At 36.8% G+C, this 24,816-nt stretch overlaps 5 protein-coding genes across 7 annotated transcripts; 1 reads left to right on the forward strand and 4 right to left on the reverse strand.

Annotated features, from left to right (window-relative positions):
* Nucleotides 1-1,580: 1,580 nt before the first annotated feature.
* LOC111475963 lies at nt 1,581-3,090 on the reverse strand. The gene is made up of 2 exons (XM_023119967.1): nt 2,202-3,090; nt 1,581-2,081 (listed from the first exon to the last, which is right to left on the reverse strand). Exons 1-2 carry the CDS (start codon nt 3,037-3,039, stop codon nt 1,675-1,677), a joined length of 1,245 nt encoding a protein of 414 aa, XP_022975735.1. The 5' UTR covers nt 3,040-3,090; the 3' UTR covers nt 1,581-1,674.
* A 1,111-nt stretch (nt 3,091-4,201) lies between these two features.
* On the reverse strand, nt 4,202-9,168 carry LOC111476869 (probable ADP-ribosylation factor GTPase-activating protein AGD5). The gene is made up of 11 exons (XM_023120717.1): nt 8,946-9,168; nt 7,761-7,819; nt 7,547-7,637; nt 7,095-7,149; nt 6,928-7,018; nt 6,535-6,769; nt 5,815-6,031; nt 5,559-5,737; nt 5,045-5,287; nt 4,888-4,946; nt 4,202-4,658 (listed from the first exon to the last, which is right to left on the reverse strand). Exons 1-11 carry the CDS (start codon nt 8,994-8,996, stop codon nt 4,487-4,489), a joined length of 1,452 nt encoding a protein of 483 aa, XP_022976485.1. The 5' UTR covers nt 8,997-9,168; the 3' UTR covers nt 4,202-4,486.
* Nucleotides 9,169-11,167: 1,999 nt separating this feature from the next.
* On the forward strand, nt 11,168-13,271 carry LOC111476958. The gene is made up of 3 exons (XM_023120848.1): nt 11,168-11,288; nt 12,330-12,529; nt 13,024-13,271. The coding sequence occupies exons 2-3, from the start codon at nt 12,353-12,355 to the stop codon at nt 13,078-13,080; spliced, it is 234 nt and encodes a 77-aa protein (XP_022976616.1). The 5' UTR covers nt 11,168-11,288; nt 12,330-12,352; the 3' UTR covers nt 13,081-13,271.
* Nucleotides 13,272-14,282: 1,011 nt separating this feature from the next.
* On the reverse strand, nt 14,283-18,898 carry LOC111476913 (transmembrane protein 184C-like). Of its 3 annotated transcripts, none has more exons than XM_023120785.1 (5): nt 18,766-18,898; nt 17,425-17,717; nt 17,225-17,347; nt 15,629-15,919; nt 14,283-14,838 (listed from the first exon to the last, which is right to left on the reverse strand). In XM_023120785.1, the coding sequence occupies exons 2-5, from the start codon at nt 17,671-17,673 to the stop codon at nt 14,629-14,631; spliced, it is 873 nt and encodes a 290-aa protein (XP_022976553.1). In that variant the 5' UTR covers nt 17,674-17,717; nt 18,766-18,898; the 3' UTR covers nt 14,283-14,628. The 3 variants fall into 3 exon arrangements, with proteins under 3 accessions (XP_022976553.1, XP_022976552.1, XP_022976554.1); XM_023120784.1 differs by having other exon boundaries at nt 17,425-17,724; nt 18,766-18,895; XM_023120786.1 differs by having other exon boundaries at nt 17,425-17,807; nt 18,766-18,878.
* A 398-nt stretch (nt 18,899-19,296) lies between these two features.
* LOC111476877 (uncharacterized protein YnbB-like) lies at nt 19,297-24,713 on the reverse strand. Its single transcript, XM_023120729.1, has 12 exons — nt 24,516-24,713; nt 24,055-24,168; nt 23,207-23,317; nt 23,062-23,124; nt 22,824-22,937; nt 22,587-22,736; nt 21,330-21,407; nt 21,044-21,265; nt 20,700-20,786; nt 20,510-20,629; nt 20,241-20,333; nt 19,297-19,702 (listed from the first exon to the last, which is right to left on the reverse strand). The coding sequence occupies exons 1-12, from the start codon at nt 24,660-24,662 to the stop codon at nt 19,643-19,645; spliced, it is 1,359 nt and encodes a 452-aa protein (XP_022976497.1). The 5' UTR covers nt 24,663-24,713; the 3' UTR covers nt 19,297-19,642.
* Between the last annotated feature and the right edge of the window lie 103 nt (nt 24,714-24,816).

Consider the following 24,816-nt stretch of genomic DNA (forward strand, 5'->3'; position numbering starts at 1 on the left):
ATATTCAATATTTGTTGAACATAATTCAATCGTTATTAATTATCATATTTGTAATTATAAAATTTAATCATCAATATAAGTATACCTTTAAACCATAATATTTCTCGTTTCAGTTAATAAAACCATAACGTATGTTTATAGACAGAGACGAAGAGGACAAAATCGTAACAAAATTATATTTTTTAAAATTAATAATAAATAATAAATTCAAGCTAATTCGATTCAATCGGAGTCTAATTGGAGGAGAGAGAAGGGATATTAAGAAAGCAAGGATATATATGAAGTTTTTATTTATTTATTTATTTATTTATAGATTTGGGGATGAGAAGTCATGTGGAATTTGGACACATTTTAATGATGCAATATAATGGCGTAGGGAACATGAAACTCCGACAAAAACTTACTCTCTCCTCTCTCTCTTAATAATAAAATGGAATAATTTCAATTATTTTGTTTTTTGCTTTAAAAGTACTTTCCAATTTTATTATTTTGTGTTTATTTTTTCAGTTAGCTTATTTGGTATTTCTCAAAATTCTTTTTACGAGCTAAATGGAGCTAGAAGGGAGGATTATGTTCTTTGTCCGGACAAATCGCTTCAAATGTCCTACATTGGTTGGGAGGAAAACAACCCACCATTTATAAGGGTGTGGAAATCTTCCCCTATTACACGCGTTTTAAACCCTTGAGAGGAAGCTCGAGAGGGAAAGCCCAAAGAGGACAATATATGCTGCGGTGGATCTGGAACGTTACAAATGGTATTAGAACCAGACACCGGACGATGTGTCAGCCTTCTCGCTGTTCTCGGAGGGAGGCAGACACAAGGCGGTGTGCCAGTAAGGGCGCTGGCCCCCAAAAGGGGTAGATTTGGGAGCGGTCCCACATTGATTGGAGAAAGGAAAGAGTGCCAACGAGGACGCTGCGCCCCGAAAGGGGTGGATTGTGATGTCCCACATTGATTGGGGAGGAGAACAAACCACCATTTATAAGAGAGTAAAAATCTTCCCCTAGTATACGCGTTTTAAAGCGTTGAGGGGAAAGCCCGAAAGCCCAAAGAAGACAATATTTTTATATATATATATATATAAAAGCTCAAAATATTAGATTGGCTTACGTGGCGTTCCTAGTACCTTGTAATACAAGGTTTAGGCTTAGGCTTTGGGCTCTTCTTTTTCAGACACAACATTTAGTTTCACGTTTCCCACATACATTCTATTCTCTGTCCAATTATAATTGCACGCCCAAGCCTTTGCCAAATAACCCATCTAAATAACTATTCTTTTTCTCTAACCAATGGGAACTCTCCACGTGTCCCTGAGTTCATAAATTATTCAAAAGGACTCTTGAGTTATATTTTTAACCCTAAAATAATATTTCCGGTCATATGCACGTTGGACTTTTAAGAGAAGCCCATTAATCTATCTAATCTGGTTTAATGGGCAGCAAATGGCCCAATTATCATAAATGGGCTCCTGAAGTCCAAAGGCCCAATTAACTTTCTATTTTTATTTTTTTGAAGATATATTGGAACCTCTCTAACTTTCGATATATTTTATAAAAAGAAAAAACAGTTCATCAAAGAATCAAAGAACTCGAAACGAAAATCCTCAAGAACAAAACCCTAGATCAAAAACGCATTCAACGTAAATCAACTAACCGATCAGAATGCAAGCAACTTCAGTAATAGCTTCCGTTGATCATCAGCTCAAATTTCTTCAGTGATTTCTCCCTCTGCAGCCTCATTTCTTCCTTAAACTTCTCTATAAACGCCTCTACCCGCCGGTTTAATTCCTCCTCCGTCACCGATGGCATTTTTCTCACTCTCACCGCCGCCGCTGACCGTTTCAACTCCAGGTTCTTGTCGTTGTTCTTGAAGCTAGTTTCCGATTTCGTTACTTTCGGAGGGCTATTGTTTTGGCCTATGGCGGTTTCTTCTTCTTCTTCGTTCCGTGTGGTATGCGACTCACACGTATTGGATTTATCCAACCGTCTAGAGAACGGTGCAGAATTGCCCTCCGTTATCGCGTTCCACGCGTCGTCCAACGTGTCGTGTCCGTTCATCGTGGACCATTTCGACGTCGTCCCTACATCACAATTCACCCTCCGAATATCAAATTAATTACGGTTCTGCCATCTGTTAATCAGTTTCTGAAAAGAAAATTATAGCGTTGAAGAGTGAGAGGAAAAACACTAGAGAATCGCACCTGCAGGAGTAGTAGCAGCTTTAGCAGCTTTCCGATTACCGATCTTCAAAGAAATCGGCGGCTTCTTATCGTACTTCTGCAACAACTTTTCCACCAAATAATCCTCTTTTTGCAATCGGCTCCGACCAGTCTCGCCGTTTCCATCATTTTCTCTGTCCGAAATCTTGGAGTACAATTCCGCATCCGATTTCTCTTCATCTTCCGAAACATCCGCCGCAAAGTCTTCGTCCGCATCGCGATCGCTCTTCTCGAGAACATCGCCGACGGCTCTAATAACTGTGAAATCTGCTCGTGAATCAGCGTACAGCTTCAGCGGCTTCTTATCGTACTTCTGCAACAAATTTTCCACCGAATCCTCGTTTTGCAATCGGCTCCGATCAGTCTCTTCGTTTTCATCATTTTCTCCGTCTGAAATCTTGGAGTACAATTCCGCATCCGATTTCCCTTCATCTTCCGAAACATCGGCCGCAAAGTCTTCGTCCGCATCGCGACCGTTCTTCTCGAGAACATCGCCGACGGCTCTAATAACTCTGAAATCTGCTCGTGAATCATCGTACAGCTTCGGCACCGTCGTCGGCGGAGGATCTACCAGGTACTGATGAAGCTTGGAAGAGGCGAGAATACTGACGATAATAAAGTTAAATAACAAGTAAAGGTAAGGAGGCCTTAACCATAAAACGATGGAGCTCCAAACGGCGGGAACGTCAGAGACGAGGATGTCGACAACCAGCGGAACGTAGAACTTCAGAATCTCCTCCATGGAAAGAATGGCGGAGGAGAGGAATAGGAGCCTGAGGAATAGAATCCATAGACTGTTTGAAGTCATTACGGAGAGCATATCGTGTTCTTCTGATCGGCGGTTCAGAGAAAGGTCGAGAATATGAGGGACTTCGCGACTATTTATTTAATTTGTGTTAAAATTAATTTCATTCAAAAATTTCAAAATTATAATACTTTGAATTTTTTTATCGTATAAAACTTTATTATATATATATATATAAAAGAAGTTAAAATAACACCTTTTTCTTCCTAATTTATAAATAAATTTTAGTTTAAATGGCTAAAATTGTTCTAATTTTAATCTTTACGAATTTAGATTTTTTTTTTTTTTTTTTATAGAAAATTATATATATTAATATATTTGTGTATCCAAGTAAATATTAAGTGACAAAATAACAAGCAAATATCAAAATTAATATTTTAATTTTATTTTTGAAGGAATCAAATAAAAATGAAACAAATTTTATAAAGTTCACTAACTTCTTTTTGTCAAATTAATGATTAAAATTGACCATACTTTTTATTCGATGTTAAATTATAAAACTTAGAATATATATAAATTTAGGGTTGTCCTTACAAGAGTTTATAGTAATTTTTATTGTTTATAATTAATGAAAGCATATATTCGTGTTAAATAAAAGTATTTCATGCATAATATTATTCATTTAATAAGGATTAAAAAATTAAACCCCAAATCTAACAATCCATGGTTTTCGACTAACCAATTTATCCCTAGTATTACATCGATGTCCGTCATGCTAACTATTAGGTCTACGCTTAACGTTCGTTCGACCACTGTTACTTGACCATCTATTACTCTATCCTTAGCTACTCTGCAGGGATGCTTACAAATAATACATGCAATAAAGGTTCTAATTCAAACCCAACTTGTTTAACAAATGGAACAAATACGAAAGAATGCGTAAAACCTGAATGTGAAAGCTAAATAACACTCATAGATGACCCACATACTACAATAGCATTGAATTAATGTACTGTTTTCTTTTACTATAATACAATACATCATAAACTAGAGTTTAGAAATTTGAATTGAGCTATAATCCGAACAACAATATAAAGGAAGAGCATCAATGGATCATATCAAGTTCTCAAGAACAACCCTTTTGAAGCAAATATAAGTACTTAACAAGTGTGTTCATGGCTAAATCAAGCATTAAAAACTAACTACAAATGAAAAGCAAATCAAGAACATTAAAAGCAAGCAACTACAAAATGGTATAGATGATAAATCATATTAATCTAATCCCTTCTTTATTGGTCAGCTACTCATAATAATACAAATGAAGAAATCACTCACTCGAAAAGGAACAAACAATATAAAAATATGAATACTGAGACTGCCTCTCTACAAGTAATATAGTTTACAATCCCCACTACAGGTGGAAAAATTGGACACTTCTAATCTTTCTGCGACTTAACTTTCTTGGTATACCACCAACCAAATCATCCCACCATCATAATCATCCTTAATCCAACACCAGTGTTTAATGTTTTGAAAACATACCTTGTGTTAAAGACGAGAAGTCGTACTCTTTTCCTGACTGCGACTGCAAAGGAGTCGCTGATGGTATTGACGCAGACGATTGAGTTTTATTTTTTGCTGTGGGGGTCACGCCATTAACTGGCTCTGAAGAAACTTGGCTGAGGCTATAAAGGCTGCAAGAGAATTATGAGAACGAATTGATAGAACATCATCATTATGCTTATGCTTTGATAGAACAGAGCCTTGAAAATGGAAATAAGCACAAACTGCAACTTATTTGACAACTTTTTTCATGAAACTCTTGTAACTCTCGAGTTGAAAACTTTTTGTATCTTGAACTTTGAAGTGTCTTTCAGAACTTGAAATTTCGTTGGTATCATAAAAAGGTATATAATTGCCTACCTAGATGTTGGATATGGAACAGAACTCCCAACTGGATTTGCCAGCCCCCTGTTCATCATCTAACTCACAAAATATCGATAAGAACAATTAGAAACTATGTGGATGATTCTCAATTAAGTTAGCTTCAAATGAACATCATAAGAACAGTTCCAACTACCTGCACTGTAGTTTGCGGCCCACCCTGGGCACATATTTGCATCATCAATCCAGGAATCGGGTAGACAACATTTGGCCAACTTTGAGGAGGAACATTGGTACCGTTGGGGACAGAAGTTTGTGTATTGCTAAATTTTGGGTCCCCAGCAGCTGATTTAGCTGCAGCAGCCATGAGAAGTGATTGTTGTTGAGCTAGCATGGCAAGTTGCTGTTGATGCATAGCAAATGGAGAGACCATATTGGACTACAGGTATTCAAATCAAAATATCACATACAACTGTCAGTAGAAGAAGAAGAACTCTCTAATCAAGTAGCTGTTTTACATACAAATTTTGTACAACTAAATAGCTTAATTCAGTCAAAATTAAAATAAAGAATAAAAATAGTTCTTTCAACTGAAAATACCAAAAGAGATGTACAAAACAAATAATTCCACCTCAAAAGTTTATAGAGAAGTAGCAAACTTTACTGAAAAGGACAGTATCGAATCTTAAGAGTGATAATGAAATGTTTACCTTTTCGAAAAGACTCATTATATCATTTTTAACATCTTTTGAAGGTTTTTTGGGAACTAAAGCAGGTGAAACTAAAGTTGTATCTTTGAAAAGATCCTCAATTCCAGAAGAGGGTTGGGTAATGGCTTCAGCTGGCTTAGCTGGACTAGGTTTCTCTGCTGATGATGCTTCTTCAGCAGCTGTAACATTGAACATATATCTAAATAATTCCTGAAATATTTAAAAATGCACACGCAAGGAGAAGTTAAAAACATACACTGGAAGCCAGCCCATGCACTATCATCTGCAGAAACTGCTACTGAACCATCAGCAGAAGGGCTATCAAAGGATAACATGTTGAAGAGGTCAGTAGCATAATCAACTTTTGGAGGAGAGACAGCCGGGGCATCATTTGTAGTCTGTTTCGTTGCTTCGGCTTGCTGTACAACTGGTTCAGGTTTTGGATCTTGGCATGGTATGGGGGCTGGAGCAACCTATACAAATATAGATAACAAATGTATTAGAAAAATCTTACCACATTTAGTTCCAAGGTTTAGATTTTAAAAAAGGTCGAAAGAAAAGATGGACATAATAACCCTGAATTGACCGGAGGCAACGCCACAATTACCCCGGTTTGGTCCTACGACCAGATAAAATCAAAATGACTCATTCGTGAAAACACTACTAATTACATTATTGATGGCTTAACAAATAATAGCACACACATATTCTCTTTAATTTTGAATGAATAACCGTTGAAATAAGCACAAGTAAACAACCATAAGTTCATTGAGTAGTAAAGAAGTAATATTATGAAATGAACTTCTAGCTACATAACTAATTTTCAATTCACAGTTTCGGCGTACTTTTTCTCTTCCACAACATGTCCTAAATCAAAAGTAATTTTCACATGATGAAATTCGTTATAGAACTCTTAGCAGAAACATCCAATTTTTAAGTAAGGAAGTTAATAAACAGGAAAGAAAAGCCAACATACTTGTTCAGGTCCTCTGGGAGGAACTGGAAGAGTAACTCTCGAGGCAGGTATACTCTCCTTCACAATACGAGATTGAACTCTCTTCCTTTCCTCGAACAAATTTTCAGAATGACCTGAATACCCTGACCCACTTCTTTCTGCAGGCCTCTGCCCATGCAAAGAAGGCTTTTCCTCCTGTACTCGAGAAGGTGATTTTGGTTTTCCATCCTTAGCAACCCATCTCTTGTCTTCATATCTGTAAAATTTGCATAAAGAAGAGTACTTTTAAACCTCACGATACTGATAAACATTGCTGATGCAGTATAGTTGTATTGTAAGAGAATGTTAATGGGTACATCTAACTTCAAACTCCAAACGAACATCTATTAGAAGGCAGGCAAACTCTAAACATACTTTGCACGAATAAAATTCTCAATCCCAACTCTGTCATAATTTGGAGGTAGCTCCGCCTCCCAATAATTGTTTGCCATCTCATTCCCCATTGCTACAAAAACACAATCTTGGTAAGAAAAGAAATCAATATTGACCGAAAAAGATAAACTATAGGTTGGAAAGCATACACTGAATAAAAGTAACCTGCTCTGGAAGCCAAGTATCCAAGGTAGCAGACCGTACCTGAAAAAAGAACCATCAAACCATAAGACTAATTGCCAACATGCTAGCGATATATGTTGAAAGATTTATCATTAGAAGATGAAAGTATTTAAGACATATATTGATGCCTAAAATACTAAGACAAATTGAATTTCTCGAGGAGAAGTTACTCAAAGGATAGAAGCAACAATTGAACCAATTACCGGGGTCATAAGGAATAAGTGCCAGTCAAGATAAAAGATGAATATGCAAGCGATATTTTTAAAATATAATCATGGAAATGGTCAAGAAGAAGAGTTAGGCATGCATATCTTCGCTATACTGACTAATACATCCCATGCATAATTCCAATGTCGTCAGTATTTCCAAGGAAGCGAAGAATTCTTTTTCTTCAGCTATTTATAAATAAAAACACTACCTTTGATATGTGAACACCAAGACTTCTGTGGATCCCAGAACATTGCATACATATAAAAATGCCTAAATTAACACTAGCCCATCGTGGTCCCCTGCAAAAACAGAAATCAATTATCATGCATTTATTCGAAATAGCATTGGGCTAGTTATGGTGTAAAATAGGACTTGCTTCAGTGCTAGAACAGTGAGAACGATAAAGAATTGAGAAAACATACTTAGCTTTGCAATCAGCACACTCCTTATTTTCCGGCAGCTTAAGAAGCCCTTCTAATATCTGCACATAATAAGAGCATAAAAGGTAAGAATCTCATCAAACAACCAGTTTATTGACAATGTAACGAAAGGAGCAACCATTAACTAGAAAAAGGGTGTGTTCAACAGAAACTTTTAAAGTCTAACTTGATAAATCTGTATTCCTGTATATAACTCAACTACATCATTATCAATCACAAGTACACGTAAAAATGGTTGTGAAGCAACCTATGATTGGAGGTAAAAGGAACACAAGTTCTCTAACTCGGCCACTCGGGTATATAGGCAATCAACTTATTTTGTTCCATCCCATGGTTATGAAGCAACCTATGATGCATTGAGATTCGGGGTAAGTTTTAAGAAAATGGTTGTGAATGAAGTTTGTAACAAATATGAGACCCCGGTATCATGTACTTCTAAAACACCAAGCAACTGGAATTCTGTAAAATCCAAATTACTCGAGCGGACACTTCATTCCAAGAACACTAATTTAATTAAAAGATCTGTCACTTCTCAAATATATTTGACTAACAAGTTCAATTCCTTCCTCCTACCCAGGGACGTGGTGCAAAAGAAATAATTTGCCGAATAAGAAATATGATTATTGTATGTAACTACAACACTCGAATTATAATAAGGACAATTGCGCTTAAGATATTGATATAGACGCGATCAACAAAATCACAAAATGAGGTTAGTCGAACTCATACGCAATCGACGTTAGAGTCTGAATCAGGTGCGTCAAGAAACAAAAAACTGAAATTCACCAGCCAGAATTCAATCAAATCCTCAGAAGGCAGCAAAAAGACCGCAAGAAGACAAAACTAAAACAACAAATTGCTAATCCAAACGTCGGATAAAATGCAATTGATCCACATACGGAGATCAAACCAACCGCATCCCAAATCCATAACCATTTCGTTCGATAACATACAAAAGAAAAAAGAAAAAAAATCCAAATCTACACCTAATAACAGCGAATTCAATCACAATAAACAAATAAAAGAACTCGTCTCTGTTAAACTGAATAACAACCAAGGAAAAGAAGCGGATGACTAGGAAGAAACACCGACAAATCGAATCCTGAAAGATTCATGATCCGAAGAAGAAAACGTGAGGGGATGGAACAAGGAAAGGGGAAGGGGAACCTTTCTGTGCCTGGCGTTGAGCTCCTTGGTAACGTTGGCCTTCTCATTCATGATGAAACGGGGAGGGAGCGGAGTAGAGAGGAGGAGGAGGAGGAAGAAACAGCCGGACACGGAGGTCAGATTGGTCTTTCAACGCACTTTTCTCTCTCCTCTCTCTCTCTCTCTCTAGAGTGATTATTTTTTTTATTTTTTTTCTCTCTCTAGCCCTTCGTCTCGTCTTCTGATTATTTTGAGACCGAAAGGACAGAGGAAGAAGAAAATAAGGGCACTTTTTTTTTTTCTTTTTTTTCTTTTTCATTCAATTTAAAATTATTATTATTATTATTATTATTATTATTATATCACAATAATTACGTCATAACTCTTTTACTAATTATGTAAGACTTTGAGAAAAAAAAAAGGTTTTATTTAGATAATTTAAAATAGAATCATGCAAAGTATATGCTAAATTGATATTATTATTATTATTATTATTATTTATTATTATTATTATTATTTTTTTTTTGTCTAAATAGCTTCCGTCAAACACCAATTTAAAATCCTCTAAAATCAAACTATTATTAAATTAATAAAATTTATTCTAATTATATTTTTTCAATCTCGATCAGTGAATAATAATAGGTTATTATGATTTCAAGAAAGCTGCTATGGTGAAATCGGTAGACACGCTCCTCTTAGGAAGCAGTGTTAGAGCATCTCGGTTCGAATTTGAAGATAAGGGAGCATTCGAGAGCTGTACGGTCACTGAGGAGGGTCATCTCCAAGTATCTATGTCTATCGTATGATATGAATTCAACTATTGACCCGCAAGAAGTAAAGTTAAGAAGATTCAAGAGACACTGCATCTTCAAAGAGCTAATGTACAAATTGAAAAAAAAGACTTTTGAACTCAAAAATATTTGTAGCATTACCATATCAAATGAAGAAAAGAATTGAGTGACTGACATTAAAAAGTGATTAGAAGACTTTTGACTTTGGTAGTTGAACAAGACAATTTATGTCTTGTCTTATTTTATTTAATTTGTATTTATTAGATTTTATTGTAGTTGACTTTTGTAGTTGGTAGATGAATTTCATTATGTTTGGGTTAGATTTTCTGGCCTTTCATGTTTGAGTAGCAATGATTGTGTTTTATTGATACATTTTTGGTGTTATTCTTTTTCAAACCTTGTTTTAGATTTGATGCTTAGACTGATTCATTGAATTAGTTTTGATCAAGCTAATTCTCGAGTAAGTCATTTTGGAATCTAAGAGTAACTATCATAGATTCCAAGTTCGATCTAAGAGTCATTAATCTTCTAACCAACTCTTGGTTGTAATCAATTCGTTAAGTAAACTTTATTTGTGAACGTTTGCAGGGATTCTATCAGGACCTCTAGCTTTGCAAAATCCGGCATTGTTGGTGCTTATCAAAAAAAAGAAAGTTACCGTCCATAATTTCAATTAAAATTTTACTTAATTTTCTAATAAGAGATTAACTTGATAAACTCGGGAACCTATTTTTTCTAAGTTTAAATCCAAAATTGACCAAACACTAATTAATTTCACATAATTAAAAAAAAATTGTTTTTTCTTGTGAATAGAAATAATTATTTAAACTATGTATTATTTATGCCAATTAAAAAATAATTATTGTTGTTATTATTATTATTATTATTATATTTTGCTAATAAACATTAAACTAATATTTTAACCTCCACTATAAATTAAAAGTTGTCTTGAATAAAATAATAAATAAATAATTAAACAATCTAAAAAAAGAAATAATTACGATAATGGAAAATTGACGTAAGCACCACTAGTTGACATTAACAGAGTGGGATATCGAACAAGAGCCATGTGGTATCCACGTGGCATCCACCTTAGCTCAAATATTCTCCTTAAAACATGTTTATATATTTTAATTTTTTAATTAAAAAAAATTAAATTATAAATTAAATTTTTATATTTCACCCTATGTGTCTGAATTTTTTTAAAAAGTTAATGAATTATTAATATATTCAAGAAAAAAAAAATTAAAAATTGTGTCTAGTTAAGAATTTTTTAAAACATTATTGAATAAATTGAGGATTTATTAAATATAAAATTTTAAAAATTATTATACACTAATTAAAAAAAAATTATTACAACTATAACTATATATAATTATATTAAGAATGTTATTATTAATATTAGTATTACCGACTCACCGACTAAACCCGAGGAAAAGCCGGAAAAGATGAACGATAAAACGACGTCGTTTCAATGGCAAAAGACGGCATACGTTTAGAGCTTCTGCAATAGCGATCCTAGAGGCTCTGTCCTGCTGCTGGGAGTGCTGAAGTTTGGGCAGCGACGAAGCCGGTGAGTTCTTAAGATTTTGTTTTTGTTTCTGATTTTCTTTAGGTTAAAGTTTTAGGATTATGGAGAATTTTCTGTTTGGTTGCCGAGAAAGAGATCGGGTGAACTTAGTGAATATTGATTCTGAACCTGTAATAGTTCACTTTGATTTGGAATCGTTTTCTCTCTTGCGGATTTTTAGACCAAACGGTGGAGGAATCTGGAGTCGTTTGTGTCTTTGAAACCTTCTTTATCGTGATTCTCAGGCTATAGGACAGATTTCTTAGTGAATGAACAAAAAATGGAATTGGCTGCATTTAGGGTTTTCTGCTTCATGTAGTTATGGCGATTCTGTAATTTTTTTTTTCTGTTCGTGTGATGGTTTAGTTCTTGACTTAAAATTTTCACTAAATATCCGATTGGAGAATGGTTTGGGAATGGTATATGAGTAAGTGAATGAAGTTGAGAAACCTCCTGTGATTTGAGGATGATTTTCTATCCATTTGTATTTGTTAGTTTTCTAAACATTTAGTACAATTGTTGCATTGTTTAAAGCACAAGAACTTAATCGTTATGAAAGCTTAAGGGCTAAAAATGAGTTTAAGCTTCTTAATTATCAGTAGCTGTTGTACTGGTCATGGTTTTTATTATAGATTAGGTGAGATCCCACGTCGATTAGAGAGAGAAATGAGTGCCAGTCAGGATGTTGGGCCCTGAAGATGGTGGATTGTGAGATCTCACGTCGGATGGAGAGGGGAATGAAACATTGATGGTGGAAACCTCTCCTTAGCAGAGGCGTTTTAAAAATCTTGATAAAAATCTCGAAAGGAAAAACCCAAAGAGTACAATATCTGCTAGCGGTGGGCTTGAGCGGTTATAGAAGTGCTTGCTTTTTTGGGATTGGATAGTATTATGACTTTGAGTCCCATTTGGGAGTTTGTTTCTTCTGGTGTAATTTGAGGGGGATGAACCCTAATCCAATGCAGCATTTGTTAGTTATACAAACACATTCTTTGTATACTATGATGTTTATATTTGTATATCAATTTCGATGGCCATATGTAGATTATCTGGCTCATCGACCGATAATGGAAGGTAAAGTCAGTGTCTCGCCTAAAAACAACGGGAAACAAATGGGACATCAAGAGGCGAAGGTGGTTGTTCAGGAAGAAATGAAACGAGTTCAACAGCTTCCTTCTAACAGCACCTATGCTACTCATCGGTTGCGGGTTTTAAACAAAATTCTGCAGCTTTTATCAATTCAGGTATCATGGAACTGCAGCAATCATGTAATCAGTTCATGTCAATAAGTTTGTTGGTTATAAAGCTATAATTGCACCCTATTACTCTGCGTTCACAGTCTCGCTATGTCGAATTAGTATCTGTTATAGCCATCTTGTTCGCATATTTGTGTTGTGTTTCGAAAGGGACATTTTGAAAGTATTGCAAAGGAAATTGATATTTTCAACAAGACTTCGTTGCTAATGCCTCATGGTTTGATTGCATGTGTAAGGCTTCAAGTTTAATTTCACAATTTTCTGTGTGTCCATTTAGTGTAGAATAACATCATGAAAAAGATCTTAGTTTCGTTCCAAAAGAGCATATACTCGATAATTTTCACACGTGCTGTTCTGCAGTCGAGTCATAAACTTTCTCATGGTTGCAGAAATTTCTTGAAAGTTAGAAGCAATGTGAAATTCATCATTTGAACTCGGAATTTGATATCTTTTCTGTTTGTTCTCTCGTTTTCGTTTGTCAGAGAACTGCATCACAGGAAGAAGAACTGGAGTTGCTGTTTGCTGGGCTGTCTTTGTGATCAGTACTAGCTTGTGAATGGTGGGTACAGTTTCACTTCTCTATACAAGTACAGTTACAGAATGTAGGGTTGCTAGGCTTTCGTTGGTTGCCCGGTGTGGTATATGATTCTGTATCAATATTCTTAAATGTTTTAAGTTGCAAATCGAACTTTCAGTGTGATTATCCTATGTTCTTGGTTTCTTTCACTTTCATCTCCTACCTGGATCAGATTTATATGCATTCTTTTAATTACGTGCATGGTGGAATATTGGGAGGTCTCGACGATTGAACGTTAGGTGTTTTAACTGTCAAAATCTTCCATGATTCACTAAGAGTACTAACGTTCGTGTTTGAGACCTCCCGTGCTCGTTTATCAGTACTTTAGGTGGATGGATATCATCAGTAGTGGTTAATTGGTGAAAAGAGAGGGTTTGAATTATGGAATGAAATGGGTCCGTGGGAGAATGCGAGTATGTGTAGGTGTTTGGTGGTACAAGTATTCAGGACAACTCCTAAACCAATTTTAATTTGGACAACTCCTAAACCAATTTTAATTTGGTACTCATCCTGAAAGATACTACTAGTAACCTCCATTTCAAGGTAGATGTACCAATTGTAACGGTCCAAGCTTATTGTTTGAAGATATTGTTCTTTTTGGGCTTTCAATTTCGGGCTTCCCCTCAAGGTTTTTAAAACATGTCTGCAAGGGAGAGGTTTCCACACCTTTACAATATAATGTTTCGTTCTCCTCCCCAACTAGGGAGATGTTTCCACGCTTTATAAAGAATGTTTCGTTCTCCTCTCCAACCGATGTGGGATCTCACAATCCACCCCACTTCGGGGCCCATTGACACTCGTTCCCTTCTTCAATTGATGTGGGACTCTCCAATCCACCTCCTGTCAATACCCAACGTCCTTCCTGGTACATTGCCTCATGTCCACCTCAGCCTCCTTACTGGCATGTCGTCCAGTGTCCAGCTCTGATAACATTGTAACCGTCCAAGTCCATCACTAGCAAATATTGTCCTCTTTGGACTTTCTCTTTCGAGCTTTCCTTCAGGGTCTTTAAAATGCATTTGCTAGAAAGAGGTTTCGACACCCTTATAAAGGTTTTCCTCTTCCACCGCAGTCTATAGATTCTAGGTATATTTCAGCATATATATCTAATCTCTAAATTAATACCAAACAGAAAGTCTATATTTATAGAAGACTAAGAAAGAATTCCCCAAATACTATTGCAGCATTTTATTATCATTATTTCTTCAGTCTAATCAGATTATCGTGCTATAAATGTTCTAAAAAGAAATACAAAACAGGCAAACGGCAACAACATGAGCAGATTGGTCAGCCACACAACCTGATAAGGTAGTTTTTATACCAAGAGCTCGACTTCAACAGAGGGCATGGCACAACGTCTCGCCTAATTGGTAATAGACAAAACAAACTTTCCAAATACAACTCTCAATAGTTCACACATAATCGATGCTGAAGAGCAGAAAACATTCATAAAAGCTGAAATATATTATTCAGTACTCATCTGTATTGATGCGTGTTACCAAGGGGGAGCTCACTGTTCCTTCTTCTCCAATTTAGATTTGGCTGCAGATTGATCTCTATACGGGCTAGCACTGTATGCAGACATCTGAACCATCGCAAAGAAAACCATCTCCACGCAAACCAGAGTGTTCTGTATGGCTTCATTTATGTGCTCCACATCGAACCAGGCATGTTCTGCTTTGATTATGCCCACTGCAGCAAGCATCTCAAGAACGATTCCCTGGAAAAGAAAACGATGATTTAAGTTGTTTTAATTGAAAGCATGAAATATTAGTGTCAGTAATAGTTAGCCTTAATGCATACATGAACAAATAAGAATCCCGTAATAGTTAGCCTTAATGCATACATGAACAAATAAGAATCATCCCCGAGGGATTATTGTTTATTTAGACTTGCAGAACATTTCAGAAGGTAGCTGCAAACTTATAAGAGTGAAGGCACAATATTGTCATTCATTAATTTAATTACTCAAACTCTACGTCCATATTTAATACTCGCGTTGCCGATTTGATAACGATATCGAAGAAATCAGTTAAGCTACTACAACCAATCATAACAACAACCAGTAACCTACAACTAACTTACAATATCATCACCACTGTACACCGGCAGTACAGTAATATCATTCCCCCCCACCCAAAAGAGTTTCTAGAGTACCATATTTGGATACAAAAAGGAAGGAGTTTCTAGTGTATAAGGATGAAATGAAATGAACAGTTTCTTTTAAAAGAAAAGGTCTAGTGTTTAAAGTGAAAATGCAACGTGATTTTGGACATGTAGTTCAAGTAGATTGGGAGCCAGCATAAGATTAGACGATGGGATATAAAAAGAGAGTAATGAAATTCCATGCAAGTAAAGCACCAAATCAGTTGGGAAATATATATAGCCAAAAACTACATGCTGGTTCTAAATTTTGGGAAAATGCAATGTTAACTACAAAGGAATACGATGACATATTCAGATGATTAGGCAAAATGAAAAATCTGAGAAACTCGGAACGAGAAAATTACCTGCCAGAAGCAGAAAAAGACAATCCCTTTGATGCACAAGAACTTCGCAAGAGGGCTATGTGGTTTCAACTCCTTATCAAATACATGATAGAAAACCACCAGGGAATACAGAGCCAGCGACACAGAGACATTTAATATGATAGTAAATGTCCAGCTGAGCCAGTTTGGATATACATCAATTAGTTGAAGAGAGATCATCAAGATGGAACATACAGGACGAATCACCACAAATTGATAGGTCCAGATCTTGAGAAGCTTCAATGTGTGATGATTTAATCGAGCACTGTGAGGCTGCAATCGATAAGGAGTCGACATTCAAAGTTACTCTTTGGTCATCCAATAAAACCCAGAGAAATAAAATGACTGGTTTAGTTTTACTAAGCTGTGAACTTGCACCCAATGCTGCAAGTCCGGCAAGAAGTAGTTAAGAAATCAAATTAATCATATTGCAAAAATTCACGAAATTGAGTAACAAATACTCAGCAAATGTACATGTATGTATGAACAATTTCAGAGTGTTAACTTTGACCATGGATGGATATTCATAGAGCTACTGGCATAATAATAGTATAAAGGAAAAAATGAGAGGGCAACCTAAGGGCAAAATCGTTCAACATGATGTTAGTTCCATCGTTTAAAGGTTTAATCAGTCCGTTTAACCAGCTTATCATCATTGCCATAGATTCTCAAATGTGTTCTGACTTGTATTAGTTTTCTAGAGTTCAACTGATCACAATCAAATATTCCTTTGTAAGCCGCGGTAATATAGAGGATACAAGTGTTATACGGAATGATGGGGCTAAATTGACACAATTTGTTTATAGAAACAACACAGTATGGCTTTTTTCAGGCTCTCTCCGTACCGGGACTGATAACATTCGAGATTATGCGGGATTCTACACAATCCTCTCCTTCTCCTATTTCTTTCTGAATGAGACTTTAAAGACGGGGAGCCGTTCCGTGTGGTAGAGGGCGAACAAAGGATAGCGTGCTTGTTCCCCTCTCTCCCATCATCTTTTCAAGTCCCACTCTTTTCCCGGTTAAGAACGGCAGGCCCTCCACTTTGTGTTCCACTTCCAAAGTCAGTCGTCTTTGCCCAAGTGGCACAATTAGTTCAAATTCTTTCTTCAGGGAATGCCTTGGAATATTCCATTCTTGTAGCAACCCCCTTCTCAACCCGTATCTTGTTCGTTTTGGAAACATGTACCTGATGCTATGGAGGGTCCTACCCCGATTTCGGCAGGTTGTTGGAAGATAGGAAAGGCCAAGATCCGAACTTGGAAAGATCCGAATTAGATAAAGAGAGCTCCTTTACCAGAAAAATTCCTTTTCTTGTTCTCGTGTTGAAATAATAAAATAATTAATAATTCTTGATCCCGTTCGTCAAAGATCCCTATTCTTAGTTTCAATTTTTCCCGGTTTGAGAAGATAAAACAAGAAGAATGAAATGTTTCAAGAAGCATAGTAGCACATAAAATCTTAATGCTTCATATTTTTCTAGTAACGACAACAAATCATGATGTATATCTAAATGAACATCAAAGGAATGGCCTGGTATATCCTTTTTAGTACATGAACAGAGGAGAAAAAATCTACCTGAAAGAGGGTCATCGGAAAAGAATGGTGGATTTCTCTACCTTTGATCTCATCTGGTACAATGTTTTTGCTTATGGATATATTCAAGTAGCTGTAGAGTAAACTCAAGAACTTAGAAATCACCTACAAGGAAAAACTAGGAAGTTACTATAAGAAATCAATCTTTCATTCGCAGAAGTTCTATAGGATCAAAATCTTACCAAGGCCTCATAACATTCCTTAATTGATTCCAAGAACAAAAAGAAAGTACTGCTTGCCATAAATTCTAACAGACCGATGTAGGAGATACCAGCATATAAGGGAGCCATAAGAATTATAACAACAATGGCCTTTTGCTCCGCTGGTTTTCTCCAGTTAGACAGATGTTGGGAAAGGAGCCATAATGAAAATACTGAGGTGAGAACAACAGAGGAAGTAACCGCCAGAAAAATCATATATCCATAATCCATTGTGATTGCTGATATGTACCACTGAGGTTACCCAGAAATGAGATCTGCAGACTGAAATAAAGCTTAATAAGCATCCGAAAGCACAATCAACTTGGTAGTTCTCGAGCAAAGAGTTAAGTTCGAAGCTTCATCCTCTAGTAAAAGAGAGAAGAGAATTAATTAAAAGCCAACAAATTAAGGGGGGAAAAGCTCAAATAAAAACCTAAATCATTAATAAAATTCATAGGCTCACAGTTGCTTTCCATTTCCTAACCCATCTCTTACCATCGTTGCAACTTGACAATTAAAAAAATATGAATTATTCCTCGGTGATATCTTTATTTCTTGGACTTGTAAATTGTAGATTGTATACATAAACATCATACAACCTACCACATATTAGATAATGATTAAATGAAAAGTGGGGGTGTTTCTTTTTTTCTTTTGATATCAGATCCCAGCTAAGAACAAATATAAGCTGGTATTCTCTGGACCATCTTCCACATCCTTACTGGGAAAGTACTAAGAAGTGCTAGATTCTCCATATTTCAATCTAATCAGCTAAAAAATGTCTTCTAGGAATCGAAATCTCTACAGTTCCAGCTCGGGTAAATCATTATTCGCAGTTAGAAAAAGCTCTTAGTAACTAGAAACATACTAATTACATAGCTTCGCTACACAGCTATGTAACATTTAGAAATACTACATCAGCAGCAACCTGAGTTCATGCTCGGAAAGTAGAGCTTCTACGTAAGGAAACTTGCGTAATACGATCAATGCTAATCACATTTCTCATTATCTCGCCTACATCTCCGTTCCATTCTTCTATATTTCATCAGAACAAGTACAGAAGAGGAGAAATAAAGCTAGTGTGACACAAATGAGAAGAAGAACGTAATCAAGATGTAATGATCGCACAAAAGTCAGATCCCAAGCGGTTCTTCGAACTTGGAAAGTGAAGTGAAATGGAATTAATTACAAAGGCGATGATGATTTCCTTTTCGATTTCCTTATCATTACCAAAACAACAACAACAGGCTTCGAGATGCTACATGGTACATGATACAACACTAAAAATCTAGCGAAAAAGCGAAAAAGCGAAAGGAATCTTACCAGATAGGAAATTGAAACCTGAAAGTGTCAAGCTTCTGTTGGAGATTCCGATGCTTGATTCTTAGAAATTCTGGGGAAATTCGTCGTGTAATGTAGATTTAATAATGGTGGTGATGAACTTTTTCCACTCGTGAATCCCGTGTAATATTGGACACGACGTCCACTCATCTCTTTGAAAGTTGAAACGACGTCGTACGTTGCACTGCTTCCATAACTAAGTTTCCGCGTGCACAACATGGGATGTCCATCTTTTTTTTTTTATAAAAAAAAAAAAAAAAAAAATCTATTTGAATTATATTCCGTTTCTTTTCAAAACCCTAAACCCCAAACCAACGTCGTTTCACAGTTATATATATATATATAATTTTCCAATCTTAGCTTAAAATAAGTTCTAATTTCTTCTTTTTTAGTATTTGTTATTATCATTGTTTTGTATCCATAGCTAATATCAAACAATCATAGCCTAATTTTATAATGAATATAACTATGTGTAACAAAAAAAAAAATTGTTGAATAATAATGCACGGAGTATTTAGGAAGGAGATCCAAAAGAAACTCGAATTTTCGGTGCGAGTGACTGAGAATTGAGATAGTTAAATTTCACTAATTCTTCACATACGTCTTGCAACAAGGGTCCAACGTTCAACGCTCCCTATCTCCTTCTATATTGAGCTAGATTTTGGGAGTTGAACGAAGGTGGGTTCCAGATCATTCACATTTTTAACAAGGTTTAGTGGTTGGGTGATTACCCAGATGACCTGCTTGGGTTTGCGGCCACAGACAACATACCTTCCGAGCATGCATGGTGTGGGGCACCCCGGTGTGGGGCTGTGGGGTGGGGGAATGAGGCTTCCCATCCTCCTTTGTTGTTATAATTCTACACAGATTTCAAAACCTCTCCTAGAACTAAGCCCCATTGGGTCCAATGTGTTCCACCCTGCACCACAAAGTTTACACTTCATCAAGAGGGTTTTCATACTGAACTTTTCTATTAAACAAACAAACATTCGGTTCATTCACAAATTAAATTCAGTCCCAAAGGTTACTTAGTCTTGGTTAATCAAATGACTGCCTAATAAGTTTGCCTTAATCCCTATGAGTTCCGGCCGGTATGCCATATGTTAAGGATTGTTGGGAGGGAGTCCCACGTCGGCTAATTAATAGAATGATCATGGGTTATAAGTAAGGAATACATCCCCATTGGTATGAGGCCTTTTGAGGAAACAAAAAACAAAGCCACGAGAGCTTATCAATTTGGCTACCTAAGAAGATTGATGATACGCTCTTAGAAATGCTATCTGAAACTTGCGTAAGGGCAGAGTCTAAGATTTTATGGGATTATACGAGGAAAAAAAGAAAGTGTTGGACTTTTGACAATGATCAAAGCTTGGGTGACTATTTCGTTTAAGCTATTAGACACTTTTTAAAGTTAAATAACCAGTAAAATTGGAGTATTCCACAAAAATAGCACAAACCTGGCAAAAGACTGCAAATGGCTCTCTCAGAGGTCCATCACAAGAAAGTTCACTAGTGCTTCCATCAATGAAAGTTCCATCAGCAAAGATCACCTGTATTTATGTTATTCGCCATCAAAGCTTATACATTCAATTTTCCTCATAATTGTTGCAAAACGAAGGATGTTTGAATCACATTCTCATGTTAGTTCTACTCAGCAGTCAATCATCTTCAACAATTTGAAATGAAAGCATTAAGATTTGATCAATGTAAAGAAGTTGCGACTTACCTCTGATGCATATCCAGGAGTTATTCCCGGAACTGGTTTCGTGTACGACGCGACAGGAGAGCTTCTCTGTACGGCCTCACAGAACGCAAGCAAAAGCTCGCGACTTCCAAGTTGTACTGCCTGAATGGAATATATGAATTCGTAAGACGTAATACCAATACATGTATAGAGAAAGCAAAACGCAACACACCTGTACGGTGTCGTGGCGAGGAACACGTGGTAGTGGCTGGACTTTGTAGCCTTTTGATGCCATGACTTCAGCTAATAGGATCATTCCCTGATCTCATAAAAGAAAGAAATTTGGTTGGGAGGGAGACCCACATTAGCTAATTTAGGGAATCATCCTGGGTTAATAAATAAGGAATACACTCCATTGGCATGAGACCTTTAGGGAAGCCCAAATCAAAGTCATGAGAGCTTATGCTCAAAGTAGACAATATCATACCATGGTAGAGAGTCGTGATTCCTAACAAAATTTGCCTCCATACCAAAAGACAACTCAGAAGCTGAACTTGGAAGAAAAAATCAAAATACCTTAACTGCCTCACCAACCATTTGAGGTGAAAGAAACAATCCTTGAAAAAATGTCCTCATGATATCGCCAGGAGTAGAACCCGAGTCCACGCCCAAGCCGGGTGCAGATAAACGAGCTGCAGCCGCTTTCACCCATTTGTCTCGACCAGCAACGTATCCGCCACAAGGTGCAAGCGTTCCACCAGGATTTTTTATCAAACTTCCTGCAATTAAGTCCGCGCCCTGCCAACCATTACTGATAGAAATGCTATTCTTCAGCAGGAAAAAGGAACCTGAGATCACTTACCACAGTTGGAGGTTCAATGGTTTCCACAAATTCTCCATAACAGTTATCCACCATCACCAAGCAATCAGGGTTTTGCATCTGAAAATATTAGCAAATGTATTTTATTTAAAGGATTAATTGTTTTAAGTATACAAAGAAAACGTGAGGGGTATTAATATTATTTCTCCAAGCTCACTTGGATGATGGCATTGTTGTTTTTTCTGACAATACAGAGCATATGAACTAGTGGTCATAAATCATAATATGTCATGCGTCAATAATTTCATTCTAGTGTAAGTACTGACAATAGCAGAGGGCCAGAGAAATTAAAAACAAAAAGAAAACCCAGCGAGATGAAAATGTAGAGAAATGGGAGGGTAAGTGAAAATTAGAGATTAGACTAGATTTCAGAGTGCACAGAGGAAAAAAAACAGGGAAAAAAGGAGGAAGATAGGAGATGCAATATTTACGATCTCAATAATTATTAGTCAATAATAGGCAAGATAGCTGTGTTATTTTATATTCAACCCGATAACTTGGGATCTGATGTAAATTCAGTAAATATTTTGTGAGATCTCACGTCGGTCGGTTGGAGACGAGAACGAAACATTGCTTTTAAGAATGTGGAAATCTCTCCCTACTGGATGCGTTTTAAAATCTTGAGGGGAAGTCCGGAAAGGGAAACCTAAAGAGGACAATATCTGCAAGTAGTGGGCTTAGGTTTTTACAAATGGTATCAGAGCCAGAACCGGGTGGTGTGTCAACAAGGACGCTGGGCCCTCAAGGAGAGTGGATTGTGAGATCTCACATCGGTTGGAGAAGAGTACCGAAGCATTACTTATAAAGGTGTGGAAACCTCACCTTACTAGATGCATTTTAAAACCTTGAGGGAAGCCCGAAAGGGAACCCCAAAGAAGACAATATCTACTAGCAGTGGGATTGAACTGTTATAAATGGTATCGGAGTCGGACACCGGGCGGTGTGCCAACGAGGACACTGGGCCCTCAAGGGGGGTGGATTGTGAGATCCCACATCAATTGGAAAGGAGAACGAAACATTGCTTATAAGGGTGTGAAAATCTCACCCTAACAGACGCAATTTAAAAGCTTGGAGGGAGGTCCGGAAGGAAAAACCCAAAGAGGACAATATCTGTTAGCGGTGGACTTTATCTGTGAATGATGAACACTTAAACCCACAAAACCGAGAAAGTGGCTACAAAAATGACCTTCCTATCAATCTTTCACCCCAAAAGTTACGACAATCAATCAAAAGAATTACCTTGATCAGTCTTATTGCTTTTCCTATCTCGTCAACACTTAAACTTCGCCGCCAAGAATAACCACATGACCTTTGTATGAGCGCACATTTTGTATGGGGTTTCAAAGAACTTGCAAGTTTTTCCCAGTCAAGTCCACCGTCCTCAGCAAGCTGAAGAAGAAAACGAAAAAATCAATATGAGAAAGCTCAAAAATCTTGCAACATCATGCTTTATTTGTACGGGTACTAGTTGCTCACTGGAACTTCTCGATACTCTACTCCAAAATCCTTCAAGGAACCCAACCCCTGAGAATCTCTTTTTCCAATGACCTCCTCTAGTGTGTCATATGGAGCACCAGCTACCGCCAAAAGCTGATGGTTAAATTAGTTAAAAACATTTATAAAACCAGGTGAGAATAGTGTTTATAAGCTTAATTCGCAAAAACAATACACGGAAACCAAATGGTAATCACACGGGACGTTAAGGTGTACTCACCTCATCTCCTGGCCTCAAAAGCGCAAACAAGGCACACGTAATAGCATGAGTACCTGAGAAAAACTGATGATAGAAACATCATAAATACCTACCTAGGGAATTACTTCTATACTTATATAATATAAAGTCAATAATTGTTTGGAACCTGTGATCGGACTATTGCAGATTCTGCTCCAACTATCTCAGCAAAAGCATTGTCAAGTGCCTCACGTCCTCCAGCTTCATCATGACCATAGCCAGTGGATCCTCCAAAATGCTGATGGTAAAATTTCAAGAAACGACACTCATCAATATATTTGTTGCTTCACAATAAACAAATAAGACTAAGAGATCAATAATATGCATGTAACAGTCCAAGGCCACAACTAGTCGATATTGTCTTCTTTGGGCTTTCCCTTTCGGGCTTCTCTTAAGATTTTTAAAACGCGTCTGCTATGGGTAGAGGTTTCCACACCCTTATAAAGAATGTTTTGTTCCCCTCTCCAACCAACGTGGGATCTCGCAATCCACCCCACCTTCAGTGCCCAGCGTCCTCGTTGGCACTCATTCCCTTCTCCAATTGTTATGGGACACCCCAATCCACCTCCCTTCGGGGCACAGTGCCTTTACTGGCACACCGCCTCATGTCCACCCCCTTCATGGGCTCAATCTTCACTGGCACATTGCCCAATATTTGTCTCTGATACCATTTGTAACATCTCAAGCCCACCACTAGTAGATATTGCCTTCTTTAGGTTTTCCTTTTCAAACTTCCCCTCAAGATTTTTAAAACACGTCTTCTAGGGAAAGGTTTCTACACCCTTACAAAGAATGCTTCATTCCCCTCTCCAACCGATGTGGCATCTCACAAGGCATGTTTTCACAAGATGGATGAGATCAACTCTATCGAAAATAATGCACCAACAATACCAAATAGATAATTTATTCCTTTAACATTGCCAAACATTGCGTTGCAAGAATTTATCCACTTATGCATAGGATTGATTTACTAACATGAGATCCTAACCGAGCATTCTGAAAGGCTTTGAGAACTTTAGCAGAATTCCGTGCCACCAAATTATCCACTGCCCTAAATTCATACTGCAAGGAGTCTACCGCCTTAACAACCTGCTGATCAAGACTACATAACTTAGCACATACAATATAAATTGCACCAGACACGATCCATAATGTATAGAAAGATCTATATCCTACCAACAAGAATTGCAAGAAGGAAGAAGAGTTTTATCAGTCACATAATATACAATCTCCAAACATGAGAATAAATCTTAAGCTGATAAATTCAGTTTTATTACTTAAGCTGATAGGTTAGGTATTTGAGAGATTCAGGTTCCACTCCAATAGGCAAACGATTACTAAGAAATCAAAATGCACTCCGCCGGTTAAAATAAAAGACGGATAAATCACATTTCTAAGCATCCTAGAGTGTGCAAAGAGAGAAGTTTTCTTGTTACCTCCGGAGCAAATGGAGTGTCGGAAGTGTAATGTTTCCGATCGAACGACACCGGTAAAGAAGTGGCGGAGCGAAGGGTAGCTGCCGGAAAGGAAGGTCTGAAATTAGGCGACGGATAAGAAAATACAGAGCAGGATAAGCCCCACATCTTCCTCGAGAAACTGAAAGTGGCGCGCTGCGGCGGCTTGAAGACTAAAAAAAATAGCCCACCACTGTCATTTAAAAAAAATGGAGAACAAAATAGTTTTTTTTTTTTTTTTTTTTTTTTTTTTTTTTTTTTTTTTTTTTTTTTTTTTTTTTTT

This window comes from Cucurbita maxima, unplaced genomic scaffold, assembly GCF_002738345.1.
Source record: "Cucurbita maxima cultivar Rimu unplaced genomic scaffold, Cmax_1.0 Cma_Scf00003, whole genome shotgun sequence".
NCBI classification, from domain to species: domain Eukaryota; kingdom Viridiplantae; phylum Streptophyta; class Magnoliopsida; order Cucurbitales; family Cucurbitaceae; genus Cucurbita; species Cucurbita maxima.